Source organism: Babylonia areolata, chromosome 2, assembly GCF_041734735.1.
Source record: "Babylonia areolata isolate BAREFJ2019XMU chromosome 2, ASM4173473v1, whole genome shotgun sequence".
NCBI classification, from domain to species: domain Eukaryota; kingdom Metazoa; phylum Mollusca; class Gastropoda; order Neogastropoda; family Buccinidae; genus Babylonia; species Babylonia areolata.
In genome coordinates this window covers 50,278,034-50,290,623 of record NC_134877.1, presented here as the reverse complement: position 1 = coordinate 50,290,623, position 12,590 = coordinate 50,278,034, and the positions used below count along the sequence as shown (strand labels likewise).

Here is a 12,590-nt window from a genome sequence, read left to right as displayed (position 1 = left end):
TTCCTGACCATATGATATAATTGAGCGGACTAGTCCCATTGCAGCATTGATCAGATTATTGCCACAATTTATAACAGGGATTCCAGAAAGCACACGTAATAGAGCTATTTTCTTCCTCGCTTTCTCAATAAGGTAGTTTATATGCTTAGTCCAAAAAAGTTTATAATGGAAGATAACACCGAGAAATTTCACCTGTTTATTCGGATATATGATAGTGTCATGTACCTTTATTTTAATAGCATCCCTGCCTTCAAATTCAATCAACTTTTTAGTAAATATGACGAAAACAGTCTTTTCAGCAGACAGGAGAAAACCACTTTCTTTCATATATTCCACAATGTTGTCGATGGCATCTTGAAAATGCTTAATAATTTTATTTCGTTTTGATGTATTTTTTGTAATATTACAGTTTACATTCTTCCAGAGAGCTATGTCATCTGCATAAGCTACTAATGTGGCACCATTTGTGTTGATATTTTTCATATCATAAAGCATTAGTGAAAACAGAGTGGGAGAAATCACACTTCCCTGGGGAACACCCATATTGACGGACCTTGATCTGGATAATATACCCCCTAATCTCACCTGGAATGTCCTCTGGGATAAGAATGACTTAAGAAATTTAAGAAATCGATCTCCCAACCCTACTGTATTTGCTTTATGAATCAATTTATAGTGCCACACAGAGTCATAGGCTCTAACACACACACACACACACACACACACACACACACACACACACACACACACACACACACACGCATACTCTTGACCTTTTCCCCCTTCTGCTACCTTCTCCCACCTGCTTCTTTTTAACGATTTTCATCTGATAACTATAACAAAGTGGAAGAATATAAGATTGAGTCTACTACTGCCACTACTACTACAAGTATTGCTGCTGCTGCTACTATTATTACTGCTATTCAGAGAGAATCGTCTACGTCTAATACCGCTTTCAGTGAACAGACAATAGCACAATAGCACAAAACATGCAGCATCTTTGCCTGTTGCAGGTTCTGTCTTTGATTTCCTTGATTCTTTTTTCAAATATTCAAATGTAGGTTTTCATGTTGAATCTTTACCATCTTAAGCTGAAACGTCAATTGTGATTTTCTTGAAAGTACCATCTACACCATTCATTGTATCAAATGACTTTACCCATGTTTTTGTGAATGTATGATGGAGTTTCATGTCGAAAGACGAGTATAGACAGGGAGTGTTATTTGCCAGTGTGGAAACAGCCGTGGGAATGAAAACCGAACTGTAAGGCCGACAGTCGGCCGCAGTGTGCGCACGTTTTGGAAAGGAAAGCAAGGTTGTGTGTGTGTTTGTGTGTGTGTGTGTGTGTGTGTGTGTGTGTTTTAAATATAAACTAGGATAGATGGATATGTCTGGTGGAGCGGTAGCCTAGCGGTAATGCTCCCGACCAGGAAACGTCCACAGGTTCGATTCCCATATATGGAGAGGAATTTTTACTTCCCCCCTCCTCCAGAACTTCAGTGATAGTCTGGATGCTAGTCATTCGGATAAGATGATAAACAGTGGTCCTGTATGGAGCATGCACTTAGCACACGTAGAAAAATCGACGGCAGCAAAAGGGTTGTCCCTGACAAAAATCTGTAGAAATTCTACTTTGATGTTAAACAATTAAACTTGCAAGCGGAGAAAAAGGGTGGCGCTGCATCGATGTGATGCGCTCGCCTTTGGGTTAGCATCCCTAATCTTTCACACAGAAATATATTTAAAAAACCTGTCCATGGCTGGGGTGTTCCAGGAGCCAGGAATGGGCGGGTGTGCCGGAGGAGGATGTGGCGAGGGTGCAGAAGGACGACGGGGAGTTTTGGATCTGCCTGGAGGACTTCATGACCTACTTTGACCAGACCACCATCTGCTCCCTCACCCCGGACTTCGACCAGGACGGCAGCAGTGATTGTCTGAGTAAGTTTGCGCTTTGGTTCGTTGGTTGGTGGGTTGCTACTATCTACATTCTGTGTGGCCCAAGTAATGTAAATGATCCTATCGTCCACAGTGTGACCCCAGGTATGTGTATGATTCCTTCTGTCCAAAGGTTATATGACCAAAGTGATGTGAATGTTGTTACTATCCACTGATAAATTTTGACACTGTCCGCTGCCTACATGACCCAAGTGATGTGAATATTGCTATTGAACCACAAACTATGGGACCCAAGTGATATAAATGTCTACTCTCCAAAGACTATGTGACACAAGTGATGTAGATGTGCCTACTGTCCACATACTATATGACCCCAATGATGTGAAAGTGCCTACTGTCTACAGACTGTGTGACCCAAGTAATGTGAATGTGTCTTCTGTCAACAGACTATGTGACTCAGGTGATGTAAACGTGTCTGCTGTCCACAGACTATGTGACCCAAGAGATGTAAATGTATCTACTGTCCACAGACTATGTGACCGAAGTGATATTAAGGTGTCTACTGTCCACAGACTGTGTGACCCAAGTGATGTGAATGTATCTACTGTCCACAGACTATGTGACCCAAGTTATGTAAATGTATCTACTGTACACAGAGTGTGTGACCCAAATGATGTAAATGTGTCTACTGTGCACAGACTATGTGACCCAAATTATGTCAGTGTGTCTCTTGTTCATAGACTATGTGACCCAAGTGATGTAAATGTATCTACTGTCCACAGACTATGTGACCAAAGTGATGTAAATATATCCACTGTCCACAGACTATGTGACCCAAGTGATGTAAATATATCTACTGTCCACAGACTATGTGACCCAAGTGATGTAAATGTATCTACTGTCCACAGACTATGTGACCCACAGACTATGTGACCCAAGTGATGTAAATGTATCTACTGTCCACAGACTTTGTCAGTGTGTTCTTGTTCAAAGCCTATGTGACCCAAGTGATGTAAATGTATCTACTGTCCACAGACTATGTGACCAAAGTGATGTAAATATATCACTGTCCACAGACTATGTGACCCAAGTGATGTAAATATATCTACTGTCCACAGACTATGTGACCCAAGTGATGTAAATGTATCTACTGTCCACAGACTATGTGACCCACAGACTATGTGACCCAAGTGATGTAAATGTATCTACTGTCCACAGACTTTGTGACCCAAGTGATGTAAAGGTATCTACTGTCCACAGACTATGTGACCCAAGTGATGTAAATGTATCTACTGTCCACAGACTATGTGACCCAAGTGATGTAAAGGTATCTACTGTCCACAGACTATGTGACCCAAGTGATGTAAATGTATCTACTGTCCACAGACTATGTGACCCAAGTGATGTAAACGTATCTACTGTCCACAGACTATGTGACCAACGTGTACGGGCAATGGCACGGGGAGACAGCCGCTGGGTTCAGGGAGAAGCTGCAAAACCCACGCTTTCTTTTCACTGTGCCTGAATCTGGTATGTGTGTGTGTGTGTGCGTGTGCGTGTGTGTGTTTGTGTGTGTGTGTGTGTGTGTGTGTGTGTGTGTTTGTGTGTGTGTGTGTGTGTGTGTGTGCCTGCTGCATTCGTTGTTGTGTTGTTATGTTGTGTAGAGTGTTCAGTTGTTGTGTATAGTAGTCGTAGTTGTAGTAGTAGTCGTCGTCGTCTCATTTAATGTCTTTTCAAATACCTGCTACTGTACAAGTGTAGTTGCAGTATTAGTAGTAGCAAAAGCGGCAGTTGTGGTAATAGTGTGGTAGTTTCATTAAACGTCTTTTTACATTTGTGATGAGTGTAGTGGCACCAGCGGCTGAAGCAGTAAGTGTGGTAGCAGAGGCAGCAATAGTTTCAGTAACTACTGGTGTCCTGCTGAGGTGATTATGGATGATTAACAAGAACCCTCAAAGCTTAAATTTTGGTGATATTATTTGAATGGATCGCTGGGCAATGATTTAGTTATCATCACACTGATATACTGATATATTTATGTATATCATCACGAATCGTAGGTGAAAAGTAAATAACAAATAAAGAGAAAAAGATAATGAGAAAAATGTTGATCCTGTTTCACAGAGTCTGAAGTGGCTTTGGTGGTACAGCTGATCCAGAGGAGGAAAGACAGACAGGTGAACAACTTCCAGGTCCGCTGTGACCTCTACAAGGTACACCTGTGTTTTTTTGAGGGGGATGTTTCTGACTGATCTTGTCACAGTTATTGTGTGTAGAACTCATCATCACCACAGATAATTCATATGCAATACAATACAGTGCAATACAATAATCTTTCTCAGGCTGATTGGAATTTACCGCTGCTTTGTCGTTTTGTGTTGTTGGTGGTTTTCGTCGTTGTCATTGTCGTCGGCGTTAGTTTTATAAGTTATTGTCGACATTATCATGTGTTTAAAGGTATGATCACATTATCAATGTTATCACCAACACGATGCATAAACAATGGTATCTGTAATAATGATTGATTCTCCACCATCATCAGTACCATTGTCTGTACGATGTTATTTATGATCGACATCGTCGTCATCTTCAACAGGTACTGTCGATATTCTCGTTACTACGACATCCACAATCCTCCCCTCCAAGTCTTTTGTGTCTTCTTCCTTCACAATCATCAGCACTGTGCAGTTTGAGCTTTCTGACGATTTTCAAATGGTCTCGCCTGCTCTGTCGAGCATTAATTTATTTTTCCATTCGATTGTCCCTTCACTCATTTATTGTACGATTTTTTCTTTCTTTTTTCGTTAATTATATGATCATTTTGTCGTTTGTTCTTTTTTCTCTTTCTTCTTTTCTTTCCCCTGCCTTTCTCTTTCTCTGTTTTTTGTTGTTGTTGCAAGTTCATTTATTCGATCGCTTTTTTTCTTTTCTTAACATCATGCCTTCCTCTCCACCTTTTCTGTGTCTCCCTCCCTGCTCCTATCTCTCTCCACCCAACCTGTACATATGTCCTTTCTCATTCTTTCCCTCCCAGATCTTCCATTTATTCCTTGCCTTCCTCTCAGCCCTGCCACATTCTACATGTCCGCTCCGTTCTTCTTCCAAAGGGTAACGTGTAATTGTAATTTTAACGTTTAATTATTATTATTATTGTGTGAGTCACCCCATTCCCAGATCTCCTCTGTCTCACAGGTTATGTCCGATAACGGCACCACAGCAGCATTGGAGCTATTGGGAGAGAACACCAACAGCTACTGCCCAGAGACACAGTGCTCCTTCCGCCACAAGGTGAGAGGCCGTAGAGTTTGTGGACCACTGCCACAGACAGACTGAATGCGTGTGTGGTAGTATTTCCGTATTATATGGATTTTCGTACCCCACCCCCTATATTTTGCTTTGTATCGGTATATAGACACTTCAGGAGAGAACACCAACAGCTACTGCCCCGAGACACAGTGCTTCTTCCGTCACAAGTTCAAGGGCCATAGTTCGGGTCCACTGCCACAGACAGACTGAATGCATGAATGGGAGTAGTTTCTTATTATACTGATGTCTGTATTGACATTTTAGCGAGTTTTTCCTTTGATTTGCTTCGGGGGAGAGCACCAACAGCCTTAGGGTTTGGCCACTGCCACAGACAGATTAAATGGTTGTGTGAGAGTAATTCCCTATATGGTTGTGTGGAGGTATTTTCCTATTATTACATGGATTTCTGTTCTTTCCACTATTATTTTGCTTTATGTCGGTATAAAGACACTTCAGCAGAGAACACCAACAGCTACTGCCCCGAGACACAGTGCTTCTTCCGTTACAAGTTGAGGTGCCACACTTCGGGCCACCGACACTGACAGACTTTTTGCATGTGTAAAAGTAATATCATATTAAACGGATTACCGAACTGGCATTTGAGCGATTTTCCCCCTTAAATTCACTTTGTATCGGTATTAAGACATCCTTAATATCCTTATAAAGCAAACATGTCTGTATCAGATTAAAAAATTCACTTTACCAATGTGAACGAATGGGACTCAGAGTGAGTCGCGTGAGAGTAAAGCCAGCGACAAATACAAATGAGATGGGCAGCAAGAGAAATAAAAAATGAAAAGTGAATTAATGAAAGAACAATTGTTATATTTTCTGAAGTTGATAGATAAAACATAAACGCTATGTTTCATCCGGGTCTCGATTAAAAAAAAAACATAAAAGGAAGAAAAAGATAAATAAAAAGACAGAAGGAAAAAAGAGAAGGGCCCAGAAACTAACAAGAGAATGTTCAAAAGGCAAAAAAAGAAACAACAATAATATCAAAGATGAGGAGGAAAAGAGAGACATCAAGATAAACGGAGAAATAGGGGGAGAAAGACAAGCAGAAAATGAAGAGAGAGAGAGAGAGAGAGAGAGAGAGAGAGAGAGAGAAGCAAGTAGAGGAAAATGAAGAAGAGTGGAGTGAGAGAGAGGGGGGAGTGGAGTATTCTTATCTATAGATTCATATTTTGATAACAGGTGCGCTCACTCAAATATGTGCATATAGGTATTGCATATTGAGAGAGAGAGGAAGAGAGAGAGAGAGGCAGTGATTAGGCAGAGAGGGTGAGATGAGTGGGGGAAGAAGAAGTGTCGGTGTACATTTTAAAAAGTAAGAAAGAAGGAATGAAGCAACCTTGGAAAGAAAAAAAAAATAATAAAGAAAAAAATCAACGATAACAACACCAACGAATGGATGGACAAAAAAAGAAAGAACGAACAGAGATGAAAGGCAGGGGGAAAAGAAAATGAAAGCGAACACATATAAAGAAGCACACTATAAGCGCACACACACGCGCGTGTGCACTGAAGAGAAAATAGCTCAGTGACAGATATACAGACAGGCAAAGTAGACAAAGGAATGTCAGCTTGTGTCAGCGAATGGAAAGGATCAGATAATGATGATATTATGATGACAATAGTGGTGAAAGTTATAAAGTTATAGCAGGTGCTGATGCTGTTAGTTAAGATGAAAGTTAAGACGATATTACTTCTAAAGTAAAGATGATGCTGATTAAAATAGTGATCATGGTGATGATGATAAGGTGACCCCGGGTACATACGCTGTGGTCCCCTCCACCATAGATCCAGGCTTGGAGAAGAGCTTCCTGATCCGGTTGTTCTCTGCTTGCCCACTTCAGAAAGTCGGGTATGTTGGAGTGTAGGGTTTGCTTTGTGTATGTATATGTATGTGGTGAGAGAGAGAGAGAGAGAGAGAGAGAGAGAGAGAGAGATCACATTAGAGAAGATAATATGTATAAGAGAATATATATATATATATATATATATTATATAGGTGTATGTGTTTGTATATATGCAGTATGTATGTATGTAGTGCTGTCTATGTATATATTTATACAATTATTCATGTATAGGTATGTACGTTTGTATATCGATTTTACATCTTTTCATTAAAATATTGATAAAAATGAAAAAGGTGGTGGGTGGGATAGGGGAGTATATATTCATGTATGTATGCATGAAGTCAGTCTTTATATACACATATGGAAAATGTTTATATAAATATGTATTTATTTCACAGGGAACTGTCAAGAGAGCACAAAGTAATGGCATGTGATCAGCTGAGTAAATTTTCCCACAATGGGGAGGAACACGCGCTCAGTGAGTGAACTCCGATGACTTTCTTGCTTTTCTCCCTTTCCTCCTTTGTGCCACCGTTTTGTTCTTTTCTGGTGTCGCACATTGGCACACACACACGCGTGCCTCCGTCACACACCACACACACACACACACACACACACACACACACACACACACACACACTCTCTCTCTCTCTCTCTCTCTCTCACAACAAATACACACGCTGCAATTGGTGCAACAAACTCAGTTCATGTTATATGTTCAAGTGAAAATGGTGTGTATCTGTGTCTGTGCGTTGACTGTGGGAGATAATGGATCGTGAACCCTTATGTTACCATATTTAAAGTAAAAAGTTATAAGCCTAGTAGAGTTCGTGATTGCGTTGTTATATGTAACCCCCCATGCCAAAAAAAAAAGGGTCACAGGTTAATCTAATCTTGTGTATATATGTGTGTGTATATATATATATATATATATATATATGTGTGTGTGTGTGTGTGGGTGTGGGTGTGCACGCGTGTGTTTGTGCTTGCGTGCGCGCGCCTCTGTTTGTGTGTGTGTGTGTGTGTATGTGTGTGTGTGTGTGTGTGTGTGTGTGTGTGTGTGTGTGTGTGTGTGTGTGTCCTTGGCAGCGTTCTGCAAGGCGATGCCAGGACAGTGGAAGGCAGGGGTGAACGCTGGGGGGCAGATCGGAAACCGTGACACCCACGCCAGCAACCCCCAGTACGTCATCTCAGTCAAGCAGCCCAGTAAGTCATCCCTGCATGCCTCGTCTTTAAAAACAAACAAACTCATTCTTCTTTCTCTCACACAATAATGTCATCTTATGTCAAATCATTTTCGAAAACAATTCTTGGCTAAATTTTACATTGAGGATGTGACAATGATGCTCACATTTAATGGCAAATTATATTCAGTTTTGTTATTCATTTATTTATTTATTAATTCATTTATTTGTTTATTTATTTATCAATTTATATGTGATGCAGCACGCAAAAACCCGGCTAAAGACGCATCCAGCGATTCTTAGCTGTACACAAAAACAAGTAGGTAGGGTCAAAATCATCAACTTCGGGATTTTTATAAATATCGCATCTTTGAAGTCTTATCTTTGCTGTCGGTAAGTAACTTTGCCCAAAACACCCTGGAACTGTAGTATTTTCAGTGTTTTCGGAGTGCATGCCTGTCAAAACCATGTAGAAAAACACTGCATTCTTTTGCCCTATTTCAGTTGCACGTTGAAAGCAACGAAGACGGGGAAATTCCAATCTGCGAAGTAATATATGGAAAGGAGCAGTGAACAGGCATTGATCGTCGCCCCTAGGCCTTCTGAATCAAGATAGCGTATGAATGTAGTCGGTTTTCAACGGTTTTACTGTCTACCGTATGTGAGTTACGACTTTAGCCGGGTCCTATCTATTCTTCGATTTTAGCCAAGCTAGAAAAAATTATATTTTTATTGAAAGGTCAGGCTTTCTGTGTAATATTTTAATTGATTGTGTTCCATTCTGCAGTCTGTGTGGCTCAAAAAAATTCATTGAAGGACCTATATGTTCATAATCGACACAACGTGAAGTAAGCAAATATGGCGTCTTCGAAAACGTAATTTGCAAAGGGGCTCGCTGCAATTCTCAGCTTAGGTATAGGCGTGAAATATTTAACATTCACTGTCGCCGTCGGCTGTCTTGTCGCTGCATGATTTGTATTACATGACGTCACTCCTACACTTGCCATTCTTGTCTTTGAGTACTGAAAGAAAATACGAATTTTGTCATCGAAATCTAAAATCTACTAAACTCAATCGTCTGACACCATACATATGTTTAGGAAACTTCTTGTTTTAAAGTTACAGGCACACAAATATGTGGGTTTTTCCATGTGACTGAATAATCTGTATTGCATGACGTCACTCCTCCAATTACCATACCAGTCTTCGAGTAATGCAGAGAGAAAATACGAATTTTCCTGTGCCTCTTTTATATGAAAATTTAAAGTTTATTCAGTTCTGAATCTTTTGACACCACATAGGTATTCAGGATAATTCTTGTTTTTTTAAGTCATAGGCACACAAATATGTGTTTTTTTCATGAGCCGATTTCTCCATTTCTACTCCTTGGGCACACGAACTTTAAAAAAATCATAGAAAAAAAGGACAGATAGATCAGTTCTGTTTTTTTCATTTTAATCTGTGATTTTCAAACTTGTAGAAAGTATAGGATGTAAAAAATGATAAATTGCGAATTTAGGCGGGTTTTCGCGTGCTGCTTCACATATATTCATTTATTTTTCAGCGCTCGTGGCAGTCTCCCTGATGCAAGAACAAGCTGATCCCCGCATGCCTTTGGGCATGCGTTTGTTCCCGGTAAGGTTGTCACACACACACACACACACACATGCGCATGCTCCTCTGCAAGCATACCCGCGCGCACGTACCTTCCCGCATACGCGCGCGCACACACACATGCACAAATTACACACACGCATGCCCACACGCATACAGATATGCACACATTCAAGATTTCACTCACTCATGCACAGGCCCGCACCCGAGCATAAAATTCATTCACACACGCCAGTACGCATGAATACGCATACATACATAAATACTCAAAATACATCATACATATACACACGCGCACACGACACACTCATACGCACATACTCTTACAGATATTCTTATGAAGAATAATCCACTTCGGTGGTAAAACAAATACACATGCAGACAGAAAAAAAGGGTAAAAAATATGGACGCAACACAGTCTAACCCAACCCATCCAATCCAATCCCCAACAGAGTGGGGAGGCGCCCCTGTCGATTGAGAGGATCTACGAGCTGTACGAGCAGGCTGTGGACAACACGGACGGCCAGAAGTACAAGTTCGTGGAGGGCTGGGACGTGAACACCGCTTACATGCTGGATCAGGGCGAGTACACCCTCCTCCTGCACATGAACGAGCCAGACACAGAGAAACTCTACACCCTCGTGCTGAAGTCTTCCTGTCCTGTGGATGTTAGGTGAGTGAGTGAGGGGATGTGTTAAAGCGGGTGACAATGATGATGTTCAGAAGTGCGCGTGTGTATGTGTTTAAGTGCATTGTGTCGTGTTAGACAATTGTTTTCTTGTAGTATTTGATTGGCTACCACGGCCTGTCCAGCTCATTTGGTGTATGTACAGGTCACCACCCCATCTCTCTCTCTCTCTCTCTCTCTCTCTCTCTTTCTCTCGCTTTTTATTTGTATTTTTTCTATAGCAGACGTAGTGTAGGGACTTTGGATCAGCCCGCACATCCTTGAGACTGAGATGATGATGTGTATATATATACATATATATGTGTGTATCTTTCTATTTGACGCGTTGCACGGTTTACCATGGTCTGTATTTTGGGCATGTTGCAGAGAGTTCCAGACAGGAATGTGAGACGTTCACACAGCCCCAAATGACACCACAGAGTGAGAGACAGAGAATCAGAGACAGAGAGAGAAGAGCTGTGAACCAGGATGCTGCACTCGCCTCTCCTGTACACCACACATCTGAATGAGCATCATTCCGATCACAGCCACTGACTCTGTGCAGTATATAGTTGGCATTTTTCTTTCTTCCTTGTTGTTTTTGTTGGTTTGTTGTTTGCTGCTGGTTATATGATGATGACGTTCTTCCTGTTGTTGTGCTTTTTACCTACAGTTTTTTGTGATGAAAAAAAGAACCTCCCCCCCCCCAAAAAAAAAAAAAATCCGTGCAAAAAAGCGAAAAAAACCCCAAAAAGCGAGGAAACAAATATTACATTGTTAAAAAACCTCGAAAAGTTGTGAACGCTATTGTTCCCTCACCTATCTTCGAATCCTTAGCTTTTCTTTTTTTTTTGCGTTCCCACATTTCTCTCTTTTTTTTCTTCTTTTTTTTCTTCCCTTCTTTATCGTGTGGCAATACTTGATTTTGTAAATCTTTTGGACAGGATTTGAAACTGAATATTTTGAGTTGTGGGAATGTGTCTTTCTTCCTTAAAAAAGAGGAAAATGAAAATGCATGTATGTATTTCATGTGTTTTTTTTTCCTTCATGGAGGATATGTAAAAAGGACTTTTAATACAATGCTTGACTGACTGTGTTGTTTGTCCATTACATGAATGCCTTTGATACAAAGGAGGAAACTGGAAACAAATATATAATTCGTTGTGAAAAAACTGAATGCTTTGCTTAAATTGTCCACATATTTAGATGACCCAAATAAAAAGATTGAAAAAAGAAAGAGTTGTTTAGAAACTGGCTTATCAATCAACTCTTCATATACATTTAGATGACCTGAAACTCCCCATTCCCCCCACCAGTCAAGATTTTAGAATTATAAAGAAAAAACAAAAACAAAACCAGCCCCCAGTTTTAGCTTCCTAACAATTTTATGTCATACACGATGACGCCACAGCTGTCGTCTTATATATGACTCACGTTTGTGAAGACGCAAAAATGCATCACGCAAGCAAAAATGTATCATGCCCTGTCATGAGAGGTGACTGATACCCAGTTTTGTGTGCCAAACAATTCCAAGGATACCTAGGCCCCACTTGAAGGGAGTTGTGGGGGTGGGCCGGAGCATAGGGTTGTCGGAGGGGGGAGTCTGTGGGTGTGCGTGAGAGGTGGGGGTGTGGGGGCGGCTAACATTGCGAAGCTTGTGCAAAGTAAGTCTTGGCTACCAAATGATACCGTGACTGATTCCCAAAGGCCTCTCTGTAGTGGGTAAAGCACAACACTGCCTGCACATCTTGAAGGCTGGGCGTGACATCAAAAGTCGTGACCAGAACACACGTTTCTGCTACTTTCCTTCGTCTTCAGTGGACGCTTGCCCCTTAGAGGGGAGTTTGGTTTTGGCTGTTAAGCGCCTGCATGTATTTGGCGGAAATGATAAAAAGTGCCTTGCTGTGATGTCCAATGTCCGTCGCTGCTGTGGTGTGTTAAGGCGGTGTGGACCAATTTTGTTTGTTTCTTTGTTTTGTTGTTTGTTTTTTGGAGGGGTGGGGGGTTCATCTGTGAATTTTTTTGGTTTTATTTATCGTGAGCCTGGTTTATCTTGTGCTC

At 41.0% G+C, this 12,590-nt stretch overlaps 1 protein-coding gene across 1 annotated transcript in view; it reads left to right on the top strand.

The window, feature by feature from the left end:
- Nucleotides 1-11,225, top strand: part of LOC143302267 (uncharacterized) — a 30,436-nt gene extending 19,211 nt beyond the window's left edge. The window contains exons 10-19 of the mRNA XM_076616863.1: nucleotides 1,775-1,938; nucleotides 3,325-3,426; nucleotides 4,021-4,109; nucleotides 5,089-5,184; nucleotides 6,966-7,069; nucleotides 7,463-7,542; nucleotides 8,154-8,270; nucleotides 9,813-9,883; nucleotides 10,315-10,535; nucleotides 10,917-11,225. Coding sequence (XP_076472978.1) covers nucleotides 1,775-1,938; nucleotides 3,325-3,426; nucleotides 4,021-4,109; nucleotides 5,089-5,184; nucleotides 6,966-7,069; nucleotides 7,463-7,542; nucleotides 8,154-8,270; nucleotides 9,813-9,883; nucleotides 10,315-10,535; nucleotides 10,917-10,938 — 1,066 coding nt within the window. The 3' untranslated portion in view covers nucleotides 10,939-11,225. The remainder of the gene's footprint in view (nucleotides 1-1,774; nucleotides 1,939-3,324; nucleotides 3,427-4,020; nucleotides 4,110-5,088; nucleotides 5,185-6,965; nucleotides 7,070-7,462; nucleotides 7,543-8,153; nucleotides 8,271-9,812; nucleotides 9,884-10,314; nucleotides 10,536-10,916) is intronic.
- The last annotated feature ends 1,365 nt before the right edge of the window (nucleotides 11,226-12,590 follow it).